Genomic DNA, 22,644 nt, shown 5'->3' on the forward strand with positions numbered 1-22,644 from the left:
ACCAATAATAAGATATCCAACATCCAGTAGCTTATATGAAAACCAAGATGGAAGTGCAAGTATAACCTTTGGAAATTATAAAACTGTAAATGTAGAGGTAGAGTCAGATAGTGAGATAGAAAATGTAAATGTTATACAAGAAGATATTTTACTAAACATTGAGACGGTAGAAAACCTATACAAAAACTCAGAGTTAGTAAATATAATGTTAGAGGAATTTAGTAATCCAACATTACTAGATGAACAAGTGGATCAAGAAAACTTTGTTAATATAATGTGTAACAACTATACAGATGACCAAATAATAGAACAACTCTATAAAACCAATTTAATCAAAAAACTTATAGATATAGAAATGATAAATCAATTTACTATTCAACCAAAAGTTAACGAAAACATAGAAATAATCTCAAACGAATCAATAAATACAATAAATGAAGAAAAAGAAACTGTAAATGTAAAAAGTGAAATAGTAAAATATAATAAGCTGTATAGCAAGCCAAAAGGACCTCAATGGAAAACTAAAACAGAACCTTCTAGTTCTTTGCAACCAATATACGAATATGGAACAATATTAGATATAGATAGTGCGCAAGATCTTAGAAAAACCATAGAAAATTGGGAGCAATCTTTAAATTCAGCAGGTGTGGTAGTATCCTTTGAAAACCAACAAGAAATTTATGAATTTTGTAAAAGCACCCTTAGAGGAACTGTACTACAATTTTTTAGAAACATGGAACAAGAAAACAGCAGTTATTTTCAAGAAGTCAGAAATAATTTTAGCATATCTGTATTTATAAATCTAATAAAACTTTATTTTTTAGGAACAACACAAGAAGATGTAAAGGAACCTGCAATATACCTTCATAAGTTAGAACAATTGAAATTATGTAACCTTTCATATATAAGAGAATATGAACAAAAATTTAGGAAATATGCAATCCTTGCTAGAGTAGACAGAACCCCTGAATATTTAAATAAATATATATTAAAAATACAAGGACCAGTAGGACTTAGATTATGGAATGAATTTACAACCTCCGAGTATAAAAACTCTCCTTATATAGGTGCTAGAATAGAATTTGTAAAAAATTGGTTAGAAAGAGAATGTGTAAGCATAGGAGAAAGAAGTCAGATAAAGAAACAAGACATAAATCAACAACTTTGTAGAAAATTACATATAGGAGAAAATCTAGATATAGGATGCAGAGAATATAAGTTTAGAAAACCTAAGAGATATAATAAATTTTTAAGAAGAAAGTCAAGAACCTTTTATAAAAAACGACCATATCATACAAGGTATAAAAAACCTGGAAAGTTTTGGATAAAAAGAAAAAGAACCTCAGAAAGAAAAAGACAGTGTAAATGTTATTTGTGTGGTCAGGAAGGCCATATAAGACCTGAATGTCCTGAACTTAAAAAACCATTAAATGAACGAAATAGAAAAACCCAAGTAAAAATAAACCTAATAAATGAGTATCAGCTAGATAGTGAAGAAGAAGAACTTATCAGTGAATTAGACTTTGAAAGTGAAAATTCAAGTGTATATAGTGTAGAAGATAGTGAAAATGAAAAAGAAGAAATTTGTATGATTATTGAAAAAGAGGAAAATCAAGCTAAGAAAACCCCTTTAAATTTAGAAAACCTTGTACAACCTTTAGAAAGTAAAATAAAACCTTATAATATATGGAAAGATTTACAAATAATAATCAAAGGAAAAATTCCAAAAGAAGAAGAAGATAGTAGTTCAAAACCTAAGGACACAGAAGAACCAAAAAGTCCTGTAAAAGAACCAATGAATCCTGAAAAAATAACCATACAAACAATAGAACAAGTAAATATGGCAAATAAAGTTAAATCCATTATTTTTCCAACAACAATTAAATTAAAAACCATAGAATTAAAGGTAGACGCAATGTTAGATACTGGAGCCAGTAAAAACCTTTTATTTGAAACCTTAGTACCTCTAGAAGATCAGCAAACACTAGTTCAACCAGTAGAATTAATCCAATACAATCAACAAAAACTAATACTAACCAAGTATATTTCAAACGTACCAATCATAATTAATAACATAACCTTAGTATTACCCCAAACTTATCTTGTACCTACTATAAGTTTATATCCTTTTATTTTAGGATTAAATTTTGTACATTCTTTACAAGGAGGGATAACAATACAAAATAACCAAGTTAGTTTTCATCCTAAAACCACAACAATTGTTTATACAAACATGGAAAATGTATTAAATAAAAATCATAATGTAACATCTCATCAAATTAGCAAAGTGGAGGCACAAAAGGATAGCATAATTAATGACTACTCAGAACAATTAAGAAATGCAAATAGATTAAAAACCCTTATATTAGAAGCAGAAAAAATAGGAATTATAGGAGAAGACCCACAAAAACATTGGAATAAAAATAAGACAACCTGTAAAATACCAATTGAAAACCCAGATTTAACAATAAAAACAGCAGATATAGCATGTAATCTTATAGATACAAAGGAATTCAAAATTCAAATAGAAGAATTGTTACAGAATAACCTCATAAAACCAAGTTTCAGTCCCCATAGATCCTCAGCCTTTTTAGTTAGGAACCATAATGAAGAAAAACGAGGAAAAGCTAGGATGGTTATTAATTATAAAAGATTAAATGATAATACATATGACGATGCCTATAAAATTCCGAACAAAGATTCTTTAATTAATTCTATTCAAGGATGTAAATATTTTTCTCAGTTAGACTGTAAAAGTGGATTTTGGCAAATCAGATTAGAAGAGGATAGTAAACCATGGACAGCGTTTTCATGTCCTTGTGGATTATATGAATGGAATGTAATGCCATTTGGACTAAAAAATGCTCCTCAGATATTCCAACGAATGATGGATAATATTTTTGGAAAATATTCTTTTGATCTTGTATATATTGATGATATTCTTGTCTTTTCATATACTCTTCAAGAACACATAAAGCATTTAGAATTGATTTTTGAAAAATTAATTAGTCATGGATTAATAGTAAGTAAAAAGAAATTGAAATTATTTAAGACTCAAATAGAATTTTTAGGATTAGAACTAGAGGATGGACAAATAAAATTACAAGAACATATAGTACAAAAAATAAATAATTTTCCAGACAAACTCGAAGACTTAAAAACCCTTCAAAGTTTTTTAGGATTATTAAACTATGCTAGGCCATATATTAAAAACCTTAGTAGATTAGCTGGACCCCTTTATAGTAAAACAAAAAATACAGGGCAGAGATATTTTAACCAAGAAGATATTAAACTTATACAGAAAATAAAAGAACTTGTGAATCATCTCCCAACCTTACATTTACCCTTAGAAAATGAATATAAAATAGTCCAAACTGATGCTAGTCAAACAGGATGGGGAGGTATACTTTTAGCAGTAACTAACATAGGAGAAGAAAAACTTTGTAGATATTGTAGTAGAACTTTTAATAATTATCGAAAGAACCTTAGCTCTACAGATTTAGAAATTGAAGCAATAATATTAGTCTTAGAAAAATTTCAATTATTTTTTAACCAAGAACAATTTACTTTAAGAACCGATTGTGAGAATATTAAAAAATTCTTTGAAAACAAAAATTCTTCAAAACTGTCCACCAAAAGATAGATAAAGTTTCAAAACTCTTTAATTGGTTTCAAACCTAAATTTGAACATATTAAAGGAAAATATAATATATTAGCAGATTGGTTAAGTAGACAAATAATTAATAATGTCGATGATACTAATGATTGATTTCATGATTACAGGAACATGACTCAAAGAAAACCTACGAAAGCTAGAACTTTTCAATATGGAACCATATGTCTAAACGAAGTGTTGAATCTAAACCTAAGGTTTAACTCTTTATTTTCTCAAAACCTTTTTGAAGAACATAAGGTTATTGTACATAAGGTTTTTCGAACCAAAATTTAGAATACGCTTATGGAAAAACAGTGTCAGCTTTAGCCCAACATTTACAAAATCTTCAAAACCAACCGATTGCTTTAGAAACCCAAAAATTCCAAAACCTCAAAATCCAAGAAAATCAAGAAAAACTGATAGAAGATTTGAAAACCAGTACAGTGTCAACCAATCAAACCAGCTGTTCGAACAGTCAACCTAAAGTAATTAGTTTAATTAAGAAATCAACTCTTCTGACTGAACAATATGAAAGGCTTGTTAAAAACATAATTGGAGTTGATAACTACTCTTTCGTCAAAACCTTTTTTTCTACAAAACCAATATAACAAAGTGTTTAAAAATCAAGAACTTTTGTATAAACATTTTAGAAATTTATGAGTTTTGTAAAAGCACCCTTAGAGGAACTGTACTACAATTTTTTAGAAACATGGAACAAGAAAACAACAGTTATTTTTAAGAAGTTAGAAATAATTTTAGCATATTTGTATTTATAAATCTAATAAAACTCTATTTTTTAGGAACAACACAAGAAGATGTAAAGGAACCTGCAATATACCTTCACAAGTTAGAACAATTGAAATTATGTAACCTTTCATATATAAGGGAATATGAACAAAAATTTAGGAAATATGCAATCTTTGCTAGAGTAGATAGAACCCCTGAATATTTAAATAAATATATATTAAAGATACAAGGACCCGTAGGACTTAGACTATGGAATGAATTTACAACCTCCGAGTATAAAAACTCTCCTTATATAGGTGTTAGAATAGAATTTGTAAAAAATTGGTTAGAAAGAGAATGTGTAAGCATAGGAAAAAGAAGTCAGATAAAGAAACAAGACATAAATCAACAACTTTGTAGAAAATTACATATAGGAGAAAATTTAGATATAGGATGCAGAGAATATAAGTTTAGAAAACCTAAGAGATATAATAAATTTTTAAGAAGAAAAAAATCGGGTTATTTAGAAAATTTTGGGTGTAAAATCATGTTTTAAAACTAGAATCTTTAGTCTTAACCCTTGACTTCAAACTCGTTTTTGCCGGAAAATTGGCGTTCTAGGGAGACTCTATTTGGTCAGAAGGGGGGTATTACCTTGACACGAAGTGATGTTTTAAAAATTTTGAATTTATTACTTGAATTTTTGAGATATCCGATTTCAAAAACTTAATTTTTATACGTTCAAAATTTCAAAAACTTAATTTTATTATGTTAAAAAACTTTCACTATAAGCACAGAACCTTAAGTTAATAATATATTAAAATAATAAATGTCTGAAATCTTTTATGTTATTTTAATAAGTGTTTGAAAAAAATTTATATTAAAATATTAAGTTTTTCAAAATGTCTGAAACCTTTTATGTTATTTTAATAAGTGTTTGAAACTTTTATGTTATTTTAATAAGTGTTTGAAATTTTATATTAAAATATTAAGTATATGAGAATGTTTATATTATTTTAATGATAGCAATAAATGTGTTCACACTTTAATTCAATAAAAAGCTAACGGAGATTTCAAGAACCTTGACTAACAAACTGTTGAATTGCTCCTAATTTTCTATGGTTTTTCTAAGATCTTGCGCACTGCTAATGCTTATAGAATCAAGACTAGTAATTCTGACTTTCATGCTGCGGGTGCCTTAGTAATAGGATTCACTGGGCTACTTAAAGGATGGTGGGATCATTATTTGAGTCAAAATGACAGAGATTACATATTAAATGCAAAAAAGATAATAGTCAAAAAAGAAGGAACGCCAGTACATGATTGTGGAAGTCATTATTGGAAAGAAAAATTTATATTAGGATTACCTACTCTATTTGCAGAAAAGGTTAGACAAAGAATAAGAAATATTCATACTGGTAGAATTCTTTATGAGTCATTAACATATAGAGAACTAGTTACTTTTGTCAATAATGAAGGATTAACTCTTTGTATAGATCTCAAATTAAAGAGTCAAATGAAAAAAGAAAAACAAGACAGTAAAAGAGAATTAGGAAAATTTTGTTTATATTATGGTTATGATACAATAGTTGCCCCTTCTAAAAGAAAAAATAAGCAAAATAAAATAAAAAGTAAAAAACCATATATAGAGCCAAAATTTCAAAAGAAGTTTGTAAAATCCACTCCTAATAAACCAAAATCATCAAATAAAACAACTTTAAAGAGGAAAACACCAACATGTTATAAATGTGGAAAAGTAGGACATTACTCAAGAGATTGTCAATTAGAAAACAAGATCAATTCATTAGAAATAAGTGATAAACTTAAAAATTTAATGATAGGATTAATGATTGATAAAGAAAATGAAGAATCAAATGAAAATTATGAATCAGAAGAAGATAATCAAATATTAATAACATAAGAAATATCAAGTGAAGATTCAAGTCTAGAAGAAGAATCAGATAATAAAAAAGATTGTGATGGTATTTGTGCATGCTCATATAAATCAATAAATGTGATTTCAAAATATTCAAAATCTCATCTCATTATTCGAAATTATGTGCCTCTTATAAATTCAATATATTTTCAATTTTGGTATGAGAAAGACAAAGATATTAGATATCTGTTTTATTCATCAAAAGAGATACTAAAATTTGAAAATTTTCTACAGATGGAGCAAGAAAGGATTATATTTGGGAAATTTACTCTTCCAGTAATTCCTAAAAGTAATATGTCATTTAGGATTCATAAAGATATAGGAGTAGACAGATCACAAAAATGCATTTTAGACAACCTCTGGAATGCAAAAAGTGATATTCAAAAGTTGGAAGCTTTAAATGTCTTATCTTTTCATTTTAAACAGTTAAATGATAAATTAGAAAGTTTTTCTAACACTTCAAGTTCTGATATACATTGAATCCCAATGGATACAGATCTTGAAAATTTCATTTGCAGGAAAAAAGCAAAAGAATCTAAAGATACATTTTCAAAATCCTTTCAAAATGAAGATTCAAAACTTTCTGAGGAAAACCAAGAATTTCAACTTTCTAGATTTTCATTTTTTAAGCAAAAGGATTTGAATATTCCTCATTACATTAGACAGATGATCAGTGAAAAGGCTCAAGCTACAGGGGAAGCAAAGCAAGAGCATATCATGCAATTTCTTGCTGACTGTAGCACTTTTAGAATTTCTATTCAAGGAATGAGCTTTACTTGGATTTCTCATTATGATAACACTTATAATAATTGTCCAAAGACCGATCCCTTGTGTAAGGAAATTCCATTAGAAAGGCATAACTGTAAGTGTGCTCTTACTTACAGTATTTACAAAGCCAATATTGACCTAGACAGTTACAAACTAATAATCATTAAGTTCAACAATGAGTCAATCGAACTAACTCCTTCTCTTCTCATGGATTATGGAGTTCTTTATCAACTAATTTTCTCTAATCCTGATCAAACCGATGGATTTGGAAGAAAATTAGCAGTCTGTGTTTTAAATGCCTTTATCAGAGATTTCAAATCAATTGAACTCATTATAGAAAGCAAACCTCCTGAATGGTCGAATGATGGAGGTGTTTACATTGCTCAATATCTCATCCTTCTCAAAGCCAATCAAAGAAAATATCAATTGTTTGGTACAGAGTGTCATTGGCCTTGTACTAAATTCAGTCTCAAAAAACAAATCAGACATTGGAGATCAAGAATGATTGCAAGAAATCTTGATTCTGAGATTTATAGTTCTTCTAACTATAATCTCATTGCTGAAGACAACATTCAAAAAATCATTTTTGCAACCAATCTTCCTGAAGTCCTTTTTCAGACTCAATTTACTTATCTTGTTGATAAGTACAAAAAGGAATATGTCCTTGAGGAAGAAGCCCGAAGAACTTTTGAAAAATATCTCTTAGAAATGCTAAGTTAAGAGATATCAAGAATCTTTTGTACATCTGTATCTTTGTAAATTGTTCCCTTATGTTTATCCAGTAAAAAAAAAAAAAAAAAAAGTATGTAAAGCCTGAAAGTGTGAAAAAAAAAAAAAATCAAATCAAAAGACATGAATAGTGATGAATAGTGGGTCTTGTCTCCCACTTTATCCTTGAAGGTAACGTGGAGCTTAGGGAAAGAAAGAAAAAAAAGTAAAGATTTCTTACATTCTGCAGAGATAATTCACCAAGGCTCTAGCTGTCTTTACACATGATGAATTTCAACAATTTTCAAGATTGAAAGAAAGACTCAAGTCCGCTTTCTCGCCTATAAATAGAGCTCCAACCTTCTTCATTAGGCAGAGTTTTCAAGAGTTTGAAAGAAAGTAAACACAGATATTTGAATCTTTGAAAGAGAGTTTGGAGAGTTTTCAAGAGTTTGAAGAGAACCGACATACAACAGTTCATGCACGCAATAATTAATTCTGTCTAATGATCTCCAAGCATAAAAACAGAAATATTTAATGTCTAATTCTGTCTAATTTATTACAAAAATTTAAACATTAAAACACAGATATTTGAATCTGAAAATATTGTTTATTGAAAATATACCTTGATTACAGAGAGTTGATGACTACAAGCTGGTTGATAGCAGAGGGATGACTCAGATTGATGAATACAAAAAGAAGAAAATTAAAAGAGAAAATTTTTGAACTCTTAATTTCTCACTCTCACTTTTGCACTCTCTTTTTGCAAGCTTTCTCTAGGCTCTTTTCCAAGCTCTTGAAACTCTCCTTCAAACTCTTGAAAACTCTCTTTCAAACTCTTGAAAATTCTGCCCAATGAAGAAGGTTGGAGCTCTATTTATAGGCGAGAGAGCGGACTTGAGTCTTTCTTTCAATCTTGAAAATTGTTGAAATTCATCATGTGTAAAAACAGCTGGAGCCTTGGTGAATTATCTCTGCAGAAGGTAAGAAATCTTTACTTTTTTTTTTTTCTTTCCCCAAGCTCCACGTTACCTTCAAGGATAAAGTGGGAGACAAGACCCACTATTCATCACTATTCATGTCTTTTGATTTGATTTTTTTTTTTTCACACTTTCGGGCTTTACATACTTTTCTCTCTTTTTTTTTTTTTTTTTTTTTTTTTTACTGGATAAACACAAGGGAACAATTTACAAAGATATAGATGTACAAAAGATTCTTGATATCTCTTAACTTAGCATTTCTAAGAGATATTTTTCAAATGTTCTTCGGGCTTCTTCCTCAAGGACATATTCCTTTTTGTACTTATCAACAAGATAAGTAAATTGAGTCTGAAAAAGAAGAGGGACTTCAGGAAGATTGGTTGCAGAAATGATTTTTTGAATGTTGTTTTCAGCAATGAGATTATAGTTAGAAGAATTATAAATCTCAGAATCAAGATTTCTTGCAATCATTTTTGATCTCCAATGTCTGATTTGTTTTTTGAGACTGAATTTATTACAAGGCCAAAGACACTCTGTACCAAACAATTGATATTTTCTTTGATTGGCTTTGAGAAGGATGAGATGTTGAGCAATGTAAACACCTCCATCATTCGACCATTCAGGAGGTTTGCTTTCTATAATGAGTTCAACTGATTTGAAATATTTGATGAAGGCATTTAAAACACAGATTGCTAATTTTCTTCCAAATCCATCGGTTTGATCAGGATTAGAGAAAATTAGTTGATAAAGAACTCCACAATTCATGAGAAGAGAAGGAGTTAGTTCGATTGACTCATTGTTGAACTTAATGATTATCGGTTTGTAACTATCTAGGTCAATATTGACTTTGCAAATACTGTAAGTAAGAGCACACTTACAGTTATGTCTTTCTAATGGAATTTCCTTACACAAGGGATCGGTCTTTGGACAATTATTATAAGTGTTGTCATAATGAGAAATCCAAGTAAAACTCATCCCTTGAATAGGAATTCCAAAAGTGCTACAGTCAGCAAGAAATTGCATGATATGCTCTTGCTTTGCTTCCCCTGTAGTTTGAGCCTTTTCACTAATCATCTGTCAATGTAATGAGGAATATTCAAATTCTTTTGCTTGAAAAATGAAAATCTAGAAAGTTGAAATTCTTGGCTTTCCTCAGAAAGTTTTGAATCTTCATTTTGAAAGGATTTTGAAAATGTATCTTTAGATTCTTTTGCTTTTTTCCTGCAAATGAAAATTTCAAGATCTGTATCCATTGGGATGCAATGTATATCAGAATTTGAAGTGTTAGAAAAACTTTCTAATTTATCATTTAACTGTTTAAAATGAAAAGATAAGACATTTAAAGCTTCCAACTTTTGAATATCACTTTTTGCATTCTAGAGGTTGTCTAAAATGCATTTTTGTGATCTGTCTACACCTTCTATATCTTTATGAATCCTGAGTGACAGATTACTTTTAGGAATTGCTGGAAGAGTAAATTTCCCAAATGTAATCCTTTCTTGCTCCATCTGTAGAAAATTTTCAAATTTTAGTGTCTCTTTTGATGAATAAAACAGATATCTAATATCTTTGTCTTTCTCATACCAAAATTGAAAATATATTGAATTTATAAGAGGCACATAATTTCGAATAATGAGATGAGATTTTGAATATTTTGAAATCACATTTATTGATTTATATGAGCATGCACAAATACCATCACAATCTTTTTGATTATCTGATTCTTCTTCTAGACTTATCTTCACTTGATATTTCTTGTGTTATTAATATTTGATTATCTTCTTCTGATTCATAATTTTCATTTGATTCTTCATTTTATTTATCAATCATTAATCCTATCATTAAATTTTTAAGTTTATCACTTATTTCTAATGAATTGATCTTGTTTTCTAATTGACAATCTCTTGAGTAATGTCCTACTTTTCCACATTTATAACATGTTGGTGTTTTCCTCTTTAAAGTTGTTTTATTTGATGATTTTGGTTTATTAGGAGTGGATTTTACAAACTTCTTTCGAAATTTTGGCTCTATATATGGTTTTTTACTTTTTATTTTATTTTGCTTATTTTTTCTTTTAGAAGGGGCAACTATTGTATCATAACCATAATATGAACAAAATTTTCTTAATTCTCTTTTACTGTCTTGTTTTCTTTTTTCATTTGACTCTTTAATTTGAGATATGTACAAAGAGTTAATCCTTTATTATTGACAAAAGTAACTAGTTCTCCATATGTTAATGACTCATAAGGAATTCTACCAGTATGAATATTTTTTATTCTTTGTCTAACCTTTTCTGCAAATAGAGTAGGTAATCCTGATATAAATTTTTCTTTCCAATAATGACTTCCACAATCATGTCTTGTCATAACTTTAACCAAAAACATATCTTTATACCACTTGAAATCTTGAAGTGTTGGGCATCTAAGATTATTAAGGATTTCAGAAGTTCTTTCTTGAAAATAAACTGGATCTCCTATGAAATGTTTTGTTATTGCAAATATTAATGTATTGACAGGATCTTCTTCATAAGATTGGACAAATGTTCCTTCTTTTTTTACTATTATCTTTTTTGCATTTAATGTGTAATCTCTGTCATTTTGACTCAAATAATGATCCCACCATCCTTTAAGTAGCCCAGTGAATCCTATTACTAAGGCACCCGCAGCATGAAAGTCAGAATTACTAGTCTTGATTCTATAAGTATTAGCAGTCATCATCATTTCATGAAGTAAATTAATTATTTGATGTTCACTCATTCCATCTATATTCCACTCATAAAAACTACTACCATCATAACTAGCAGCTAATTGATAATTCCTTTCTTCTAATTGAATATCAGGAAAAGAGGGTTTTGAATAATAATTTTTTCTACTTACAAAATTATTAGAGATTGCATTGACTGTTGCAAGGGGTTTTTCTATTGAATCTGGAGACATTTTAAATTGTTCTTCTATTTTATTTATTTATGATTTTCCTTTTGTTATAGTTTGAATTTGATTTTAATACCATTAATATTGAGTTTATCTAATCTAATTTGTATTTCTTTTAACATTGTTTCTGTTGGTGTGGATAATTGAATATTTGATTTTGCAGCATTTATGGGAATAATAAAAGGTTGTTCTAAAGATTTGGAAGATGATGATAAAGTTGATGAAATTTTTGAAGATTTTGATATTAATGTTTCTGTTTCTCCTATCTTCCCTCCCGGGGTAGAAGAAAACAAAAATTTGGAAATTTTTGTTATTTGTTGACTTAAATGTTGAAGAGAATGATTTGTATAATTTAATTGTTGTTGAACTTGTCTAATATCCTTATAAATTATGGGACTTTGTTCATCTTTGGTTCTTGGAATTTTGAAGGGTGATGCAGAAATTGAATTATTGTCAAAATTAAATTGATGATTATTTAAGGGTGGTTGTGAACCTAATTCTGATGTTATTGTTAAGATTCTTTTTTGAACATTTTATGAATGTTTTATTGCTAATTGATGTCCTTCTTTATCTCTTAAAGTTGTAATTTGTTTTCTTTGTTTTTTAAATTTGAAAAACCAATAGAAAAAAGGAATAGTAATTTTCTTTTGATTCATATATTTTTTATATTGTTTTCTTAATGCATTTCTAGTTTGAGGAGGAAATGTTTGAAAATAAGCTCTTTTGGTATTATTATAAGGGGCAAAATAATCTGATTTTATCCATTCTATATTAGGAGTAAAAAGAGTCTTTTTATAATTTTTCTTGTGAATAATATTAACTTGATTAGGATACATATCAGAATGAGTAGGTGAAGCAGGAGGAGATTCTTGTTGCTGATATACAGGAATAAGAATTTTTGGAGTAAAATCAATACCATTTAGGCTAGGATTAGAAGTAGAAGGTCTTGCAGATATAAAATCTTGATTAAATGAGTATTTAGAAGCTGGACTAAATTCTACTTGAATAGTGTCATCAGTATGTTGTATAATTTTTGAAGGAGTTGTTAAAGGTTTAATTGGTTTTGGAAGAGTTAAATCTTTTAATTCCCATTGACCTCCTTGAGTAATTTCATTCCATTTTAATTTCTTAGAAACAAAAGCTTGAGTATTATTAGAATTATATTGTAATAATAATGTTTCATCTTTGACAGATTGACATATAGCTCTAGGATTTAATTGAGTTGTCATGACTTTATAATATATCTTATAAATTATTGCTATAGTTTGAGCTTCTTCTACAAAATTCATATTTTTGGTTTTAATGTTTAAGGTTAAACTGGAAAGAATACTTGGGTCATTTATATTCATGGAAAAGTTTGGAAAACAATTAAAATAAATGGGACCATTGGCAAGGTTTGAATCAATCATACTAAGGACGAAATCAGTAAATCTTGTTGACCTAGCGTCTCTTAAACAAACAAAAATAGGAATATCTAGTCCTAAGTGAAACAAAGGTTTTATGGCAACTTGAACTAATCCTATATGAATATAGTTAAATTTCTTCCTATGATGATTAATAGTGTTTTGATTCAATAATTGAAGACTTTCTAGATGTTGATTAAGAGATATAGTTTTTTCTTCAATTTTTATTGAATAATTTTGACTAATTTCAAAATTTCCTTGTTGATATATTGTATTAATTTTCATGTGAGGAATTGACCAATTATGTAATTGATTTTCTATTTGTACTATATTTATTTCTTGACTATTAACAATATTTTGTGTCAATGATGCAGAATCATGAGATGAAGATGTAGAACTATTATTAGACCTAAGAGATCTGGAAGAACTACCTCTACTTAATCTCCTTATAATATTACTCATTGTCACAGAAAATAATCACAATTTTATCCTTAATCAATTCAGATAATTTCCTGAACAGGGACCACCACAAGCGGATCAACACGGGACTTACGCTCCTTCTGCCCTTAAACACCATTATCACAGGCTGACCAATCCGTTCACAGGAAATTCAACCTGAACTAAGTCAGGACTAAATCTGTGATTAATTACTGTTCCAACTCGTAACACCACTCGGTTCTCAAGCAGAACGTGGCTCTGATACCATTTGCACCCAGGACATACAACAGTTCATGCACGCAATAATTAATTCTGTCTAATGATCTCCAAGCATGAAAACGGAAATATTTAATGTCTAATTCTGTCTAATTTATTGCAGAAATTTGATTACAGAGAGTTAATGACTACAAGCTAGTTGACAGCAGAGGGATGACTCAGATTGATGAATACAAAAGGAAGAAAATTAAAAGAGAAAATTTTTGGACTCTTGATATCTCACTCTCACTTTTTGCAAGCTCTCTCTAGGCTCTTTTCCAAGCTCTTGAAACTCTCTTCCAACTCTCTTTCAAACTCTGCCTGATGAAGAAGGTTGGAGCTCTATTTATAGGCGAAAGAGCGGACTTGAGTTTTAATAATTAATTCTGTCTAATGATCTCCAAGCATAAAAACGAAAATATTTAATGTCTAACTCTGTCTAATTTATTGCAGAAATTTAAACATTAAAACACAGATATTTGAATCTGAAAATATTGTTTATTGAAAATATACTTGATAACAGAGAGTTGATGACTACAAGCTGGTTGACAGCAAAGGGATGACTCAGATTGATGAATACAAAAGGAAGAAAATTAAAAGAGAAAATTTTTGAACTCTTGATATCTCACTCTCACTTTTTGCACTCTCTTTGAAGCTCTCTTTCCAGCTCTTTTTCAAGCTCTTGAAACTCTTGAAAACTCTACCTGATGAAGAAGGTTGAAGCTCCTTTTATAGGCGAGGATTCGAAGGTGAGCTGTTCTTCAATCTTGAAAATTGTTGAAATTCATCACGTGTAAAGACAGCTGTGGCCTTAAAGTCTGTAGAGGGAGAATATCTTTTTTCTTTGTCAGAGGCTTTGAGAAAAATTTTTCTTCTTTGCTTCCACCTTGCTTGCCAAATGAATTAGTAGACAAAGTTTACTATTCACTACTATTCATCTTTTGACTTATTTGATTTTTTTTTTTTTTTTTTTTTACTGGATAAACACAAGGGAACAATTTACAAAGATATAGATGTACAAAAGATTCTTGAAATCTTTTATCTAGATTGACCCATAGGTCCTCCATAAAGGATAAATTCAGGGTTTACGTATGAATCATCTGATAAAACTGCATTTTTAGTTTCTTCATTTTCTTGATCTCCAAATTGCTTGAGAGTTTGAATGAGTCCTTGACGATATTGCTCTAAATCAGTAGCGGCTGTTAATGAAGCTTGACATTTGCTTTTCAAAGTTAGGAATTCTTCTTGAGTCGGTCCTTGAGAAGAACTAGTTGAATCTTTTGAATTTGATGATCCTGGCCTTGTTGATATTAACTGCAAAATCTTCTGTTGACATACAAAATCATGATTGAATTTGTTCCACCATTTGATGCTGAATTCTCTAGAAAGAGATAATGGAAATGGAGGAGGTTGCTCTTGCTTCTTGATGATATTCCATGAGAGAATCCATGGGATTCTTAATCTTGAACAGAAAGTCAGAAGTCTCGGTTGAGTGATAGACTGAGTTGAAGTCTTGCTCTTGTAGAAGTTGAATTTTTCTTGAATTTCAGGAGGAAATAATGAGTCTAGTAGACCAAAGAAAGTCCACCATTTTTTAAACCAAGCAGGAAATTTGGTATTACAATTTCTTGAAAATTGGATGAACCAAGAATGCTGGTAGCTTTGTAAATAAAACATATTATACCAGGCATCCATATAATCTATGTAATTGTAGCTCATTGGATGAAAAGGTTGACTAAAGGCTTTGCAAGTGAAGGGTTTTTTATTCCAGTCAGCAATGGTCATGACTCTGAGAATTTGACATTTGGAAAAAGCAATCCTCTGAGGATTGTTTTTATCAGTGTTATGAGTAATTTCAACTGAATTGGTGTCCACCAGGATGAACTCATAAAATTGACGAGTTTTCAAATGATCATTTGAATTGAAGTTGACTCCTTGAGGAAAGATGTAAGGAAGAATTTTAGGAATCTCTTCATGATTAAACTTTGGCTCAATGAAAGCAATTTCTAAGGTTTTGGGTTTTTTGACATATTGATTATAAGAAAAGGAAGGAGAAGGAGACTGAGAAGGAGAAGGTAATGTTGAAATAGTGTTAGGGCTGGATTGTCTCTGAACAACAATATTTTTAGGAGTTGATTTAGAAGCTTGAATAAAACTTTTTGAAGGTTGAAAAGGAGGAAAATCTGGACTCAATTCAAATCCATTGAACTCATCATCAAAAGTAAACCTCCAGAGTGGTCAAATGATGGACGAGTCTATCTAGCCCAACACCTCATCCTTCTCAAATCTATTCACAGAAAGCATTAATTGTTTGGTATAGAGGACTCTTAGCCCTTTACTAAAGTTAGCCTCAAAAAATAAATTCATAATTGGAGGTCAAGAATGATTTCAAGAGACCTAGAATCCAAGCTTTATAGTTCATCTAATTATAAACTCATCACTAAAGACAATATTAAAAAAATCATCTTTACAAATGTCTTTCCTGAAGTCCCTCTTCTATTCCAAACTTAATTTTCTTTTCTTGTTGATAAATATAAAAAAGATTACGTTCAAGAAAAGCAAGCTCAAAGAGAGTTTGAAAAAATTCTCCTAGACATGCTTAGTTGAAATATTTCAAAAATCTTTTGTACAATTGTATATTTGTACATTTGTCTCGTACTTATCCAATAAAAAAAAAGTTTGAAAAAGAAGAGAAAGAAGAGTGCGTATAAAACACAAGAAAAAAAAATTCAAACACTATTGAAATAGTGTTGAATAGTCCAACATTACTTGAATAGTAAAAGTTGTCTGCTAACATGACTTTCAAAAGGCAACATGTAAGAAGAGAATTAATTCTCTTCAGATTTTCTTCTAAGCTCTCTGACAATCAAAAGAAAAGGAGAAGAAACATGTCATACCTACCCTAAGCCTTCCTAACATGAAGTAATCCAAAAATCTCTTCATTTGTATGCATATCCTTCTGTTGTCAACAAACCAATCTGTAATCAACAACTCTCTCTTATAATCAAGGTATAATTTTCAATACAAAAGTTTTATTTTTGATTCAATTTATGTGTTCTTGTGTTTAATTTTTATTATAAATTAGATAGAATTAAACATTAAATTTTATGTTTTTCTATTTTGATTCATAGACAAAATTATTAATCTTTTATGTGCATAAATTGTTTTATGTCCTAGGTGTGAATTATCAAAGCTAGTGCTACTATATGTCCTTGCCCTATTTAAGAGGCATGTCAAACTTATGGGGAGTTCTCACTGCATGATAGTGTGATGAAGCATTGGCTCTTATCCCTGGGGTTTACCTTACTAGTTAAGGTTCGACAAAAAGATGTGTAATTGTCGAGAGGCAACAGGGTGTAAAGCACTAGTTTTGAGGTATCTTTCATTGTCAAGGTAGGGTGACCCCTCAACAGGTAGATCCCTCACTTCTTGAATAGAATGGTATTAGAGCCACATTCTACTTAAGAATTGAGTGGTATTACAAGTTGAAACAGTCTTTAATCACTAATTTAATCCTGAGTTAGTTCGAATTAAATTTCCTATGAATGGTTTGGTTGAGCCTAAATAGCGGTGTTTAAAGGACAAAAGGAGTATAAGTCTCTTGTTGATCGGTTTGTGGTGGTCCCTATTAAGGAAATTATTTGAATTGATTAAGGATAAAATTGTGGTTATTTTCTATGACAATGAGTAATATTATGAAGAAATTAAGTAGATCTGGTTCTTCCAAATCTCTTAAGTCTAATGATAGTTTTGCATCCTCATCAGATAATTCTATACACACATCACTTACATAAAATATTGTAAATAGTCAATAAATAAATATAACACAAATAGAAAATCAATTACATAATTGGTTAATTCCTCATATGAAAATTAATACAATATATAAACAAGGAAATTTTGAATTTAGTCAAAATTATTCAATTAAAACTAAAGAAAAAACTATTTCTCTTAATAAAAACTTAGAAAGTCTTCAATTATTAAGTCAATACACTATTAATCAACATAGAAATAAATTTAATTATATTAATATAGGATTAGTTTAGGTAGCAATCAAACCCTTGTTTCGCTTAGGTTTAGATATTCCTATGTTTGTTTGCCTAAGGGACATTAGGTTAACAAAATTTACTGATTCTGTCCTTTATATGATTGATTCAAACCTTGCAAATGGTTCTGTTTATTTTAACTGTTTTCCAAACTTTTCCATGAATATAAATGATCCAAGTATTTTTTTCAAGCCTAACCTTAAACATTAAAACAAAAAATATAAATTTTATAGAAAAAGCTTAAACAATAGCAATAATTTATAGGATATGTTATAAAGTCATAACTACTCAATTAAATCCTAGAGCTTTGTGTCAATCTGTCAAAGATGAAACATTATTATTACAATATAATCCTAATAATACCCAAACCTTTGTTCCTAAAAAACTTAAATGGAATGAAATTACTCAAGAAAGTCAATGGGAATTAAAAGATTTAATAAATCCAAAATCAATTAAACCGTCAACAACTCCTTAAAAAATTATACAACATACGGATGGTACTGTTCAAATAGAATTTAGTCCAACTTCAAAATATTCATTTACTCAAGATTTTTTCTCTGCAAGACCTTCTAGTTCAACTACAAATTTAAATAGTGTTGATTTTACTCCAAATATTCCTATTCCTATCTATCAACAACTAGAATCGCCTCCTGTGTCACCTACTCATTCTAATATGTATCCTTCTCAAGTTAATATTATTCATAAGAAAAATTATAAAAAGACTTTTTGTACTCCTAATATCCAATGGATAAAATTAGATTATTTTTTCCCTTGAAATAAACCCAAAAAAGCTTATTTTCAAACACTTCCTTCTCGAGCTAGAAATGCTCCAAGAAAACAATATGAAAAATGTATGAATCAAAAGAAAATGACTATTTCTTTTTTCTATTGGTTTTTTAAACTTAGAAAACAAATAAAAAAACTTATAACATTAAGAGATAATGAAGAACATCAATTAGCATTAAAACACACTAAAATTATTCAAAAAAGAATTTCAACAATAACCTTAGAATTAGGTTCTCAACCATCCCTAAATAATCATCAATTTAATTTTGATAATAATTCTATTTCTGTTTCATCTTTCAAAATTCCAAGAACAAAAGATGAACAAAGTCCTATAATTTACAAAGATATTAGACAAGTTCAACAACAACTAAATTATACAAATAATTCTCTTCAACATTTAAATCAACAAACAATAAAAATTTCTCAATTATTGTTTTCTTCTGCCCTGGAGGGAAGATAGAAAAAACATCAAAATCAACTTTTTCTTCAAACTTGTTCTCAACTTTATCATCATCATCATCTTATCCTGCTAAGTCTTTAGATGAACCTTTCATTATTCCTATAAGTGCTTCAAAGTCAAACATACAACTGTCAACTCCAACAGAAACAATGTTAAAAGAAATACAACTTAGATTAGATAAACTTACCATTAATGGAATTAATCAAACTAAGAATCAAATTCAAACAATAACAAAAGATAAATCATAAGTCAATAAAATAGAATAACAATTCAAAATGACTCCAAATTCAATAGTTAACTCACCTTTAATAATTAATGCAATATCTAATAATTTTGTAAGTAGAACAAATTGTTATTCAAAGCCCTCTTTTCTTGATGTTCAATTAGAAGAAAGAGATTATCAATTAGTTGCTAGTTATGATGGTTGTAGTTTTTATGAATGGAATATAGGTGGAATGAGTGAACATCAAGTAATTAATTTACTTCGTGAAATGATGATGGCTGCCAATGCTTACAGAATCAAGACTAATAATTCTGATTTTTATGCTACTGGTGCCTTAGTAACAAGGTTCACTGGTTTACTTAAAGGATGTTAGGATCATTATTTGAGTCAAACTGATATAGAATACGTATTAAATGCAAAAGAGATAATAATCATAGATAAAGGAACCTCTATCCAAACTTATAGAAAAGATGTTATCAATACTTTAACATTTGTAAATAAAAAAACATTTTTATAAGAGATCTAGTATATTTTCAAGAAAGAACTTCTGAAATTCTTAATAATCTTAAATGTCCAAAACTTGAAGATTTCAAATGGTATAGAGATATGTTTTTAGTCAAAGTCATGACTAGACCTGATTGTGGAAGTAATTATTGGAAAGAAAAATTTATATTAGAGTTACCCACTTTATTTGTAGAAAAAGTTAGACAAAAAATTAGAAACATCTATAATGGAAGAATTCCTTATGAGTCATTAACATATGAAGAATTAATTACTTTCATTAATAATGAAGGTTTAGCTTTCTGTACAAGTCTCAAATTAAAGAGTCAAATGAAAAAAGATAAACAAGACAGTAAAAAAGAATTAGGAAAATTTTGCTCATACTATGGATACGATACAATAATAGCCTCTTCAAAAAGAAAAAGTAAAAAAAATAATATAAAAGGTAAAAAACCATTAATTGAGTCAAAATTTCAAAATAAATTTGTAAAAAATAATACTAGTAAATCAAAATCTTCCACTAAAGCAACTTTAAAAAAGAAGACTCCAACTTGCTATAAATGTGGCAAGGTAGGTCATTATTCAAAAGATTGTCAATTAGAAAAAAAAATTAATTCCCTAGAAATTGACAATAAACTCAAAAATCTAATGATAGGATTAATAATTAATAAAAAAGAAGATGAAAATTCAAGTGGATATTATGAATCAGAAGAAGAAGAAAATCAAATTTTAATAAGTCAAGAAATATTAACTAAGAATCTAGCCAAGATGAATTAGATGATAAAAAAGATTGTGATGGTATTTGTGAATGTTCTTATAAATCAATAAATTTGATTTCAAAATATTCAAAAACTCCTTTAAATATTTTTATTCATAATTATCTGCCCCTCATAAATTCAAAATATTTTCAATTTTGGTATACTAAAGATAAAATGCTTAGATATCTTATTTATGTTTTCAAGAATTTACTAACATTTGAATTTTCTTTATAGATAGAGCAAGAATGGATTAAGTTTGGGAAATTCACTCTTCCAATGTTTCTTAAAATTAATCTATCATTCCGAATTCATAAAGACATAGAAAATTTAGACATATCACATAAATGCATTTTAGACAACTTCTAGAATGCATGAAGTGATAGCTAAAAGTTAGAAGCTTTAAATGCCTTATATTTTCATTTTAAACAAACTAATGATAACTTATATAATTTTTATAACCCTTCAAGTTCTAGTGTACATTACATCCCAATGGATACAGATCTTGAAATTTTCAATTGCAGGAAACAAAAGAAAATTTTTGAAGAAGAGTCAACAACTATATTTTCAAAATTTCTTCAAAATCAACTTCTAAAACTTTATGAAGAAAGCCACATTTTCAAAATTTCTTCAAAATGAATTTCCAAAACTTTATGAAGAAAGCTTAGAATTTCAAAAATCAAGATTTTCATTTTATAAAAAAAAAAGATTTTAAATCTCTCTCAAGTCCTTAGATAGATTATAAGTCTAAAGGCCCAAACTACATGGGAAGCCAAGCAAGAGCATCTAATGCAATTTCTTGCTAATTGTAACACTTTTTGAGTTATTTATTCAAGGGATGAGTTTTATTTAGCATACTCATTATGACAATACCAATATTGAATGTCCAAAGCTTGATCCCTTGTGTAGGGCAATTCCATTAGAAAGACAAGACTGTAAGTGTGCCCTCACTTATAGTATTTGCAAGGCCAATATCAACTTAGACAAATATAGACCAATAGTCATCAAGCACAAAAATGAATCAATAGAACTAACCCCTGCTCTCTTTATGGATTATGGATTACTTCATCAACTAATTTTCTCCAATCCTAAGCAAACAAATGGGTTTGGAAGAAAATTAGCAGTTTGCATATTAAATGTCTTCATCCTAGAATTCAAATTAGTTGAACTCATCATCGAAAATAAACCTCTAGAATGGTCGAATGATGGAGGAGTCTATCCAACCCAACACCTCATCATTCTCAAAGCTAATCACAAAAAACATTAATTGTTTGGTACAGAGGACCCTTGACCTTGTACTAAAGTCAACCTCCTCAAAAAACAAATTTGTCATTGGAGGTTAAGAATGATTTTAGGAGACCTAGATTTTGAGATTTATAGTTCATCTAACCATAAACTCATCACTTAAGACAATATTCAAAAAATCATCTCTGCAAATGTCATTCCTGAAGTCTTTCTTCTATTCCAAATCCAATTTTCTTATCTTGTCGATAAATATAAAAAAGATTATGTTCAAGAAAAGTAAGCTCGAAGAGAGTTTGAAAAAAATTCTCCTAGAGATGCTTAGTTGAAAGATTTCACAAATCTTTTGTACAATTGTATATTTGTACATTTGTTTACTTATACTTATCCAGTAAAAAAAAGTTTGAAAAAGAAGAGAAAAAAGAGTGCGTATAAAATACAAGAAAAAAAATCAAACACTATTGAGATAGTGTTAAATAGTCAAACACTATTTAAATAGTAAAAATTGTCTACTAACATAATTTTCAAAAGGCAACGTGTAAGAAGATAATTAATTCTCTTCAGATTTTCTTCTAAGCTCTTTGATAATCAAAAAGAAAAAAAAAATGTGTCATACCTACCTTAAGTCTTCCTGACATGAAGTAATCAAGCAAAAGAACAACCAACTTTCTCCTCAAATTATTTTCAGATTCATACAAGTCTTAAGTCTACGGACTTCATCAAGCTTCAAATCCATCAAAGTTTCTCTATAAGTAGAGACATCAAGATCATCACAAGGTAGAGCGACAAGAGTGGAGAAAGCAGAGACCAAAGCCATTAAGAGTGTCTTCTA

At 28.9% G+C, this 22,644-nt stretch overlaps 1 protein-coding gene across 6 annotated transcripts in view; it reads left to right on the forward strand.

Annotated features, from left to right (window-relative positions):
• Positions 1–22,644, forward strand: part of LOC109122428 (F-box protein SKIP3) — an 82,465-nt gene that overhangs the window by 38,410 nt on the left and 21,411 nt on the right. For 2 of the 6 annotated variants that reach the window (XM_059736347.1, XM_059736352.1), the window contains exon 2: positions 6,552–8,824. The exons of 1 other annotated variant lie outside the window; for it this stretch is intronic. In XM_059736347.1, the coding sequence (XP_059592330.1) occupies positions 6,804–7,805 (1,002 nt within the window). In that variant the 5' untranslated portion in view covers positions 6,552–6,803 and the 3' untranslated portion in view covers positions 7,806–8,824. Of the gene's footprint in view, positions 1–6,551; positions 8,825–11,866; positions 12,109–13,480; positions 13,633–13,923; positions 14,421–22,644 lie in introns of those variants that run through there. 3 more of the 6 variants (XM_059736354.1, XM_059736353.1, XM_059736349.1) reach the window with 3 other exon arrangements.

Source organism: Vitis vinifera, chromosome 4, assembly GCF_030704535.1.
Source record: "Vitis vinifera cultivar Pinot Noir 40024 chromosome 4, ASM3070453v1".
Classification (NCBI taxonomy): domain Eukaryota; kingdom Viridiplantae; phylum Streptophyta; class Magnoliopsida; order Vitales; family Vitaceae; genus Vitis; species Vitis vinifera.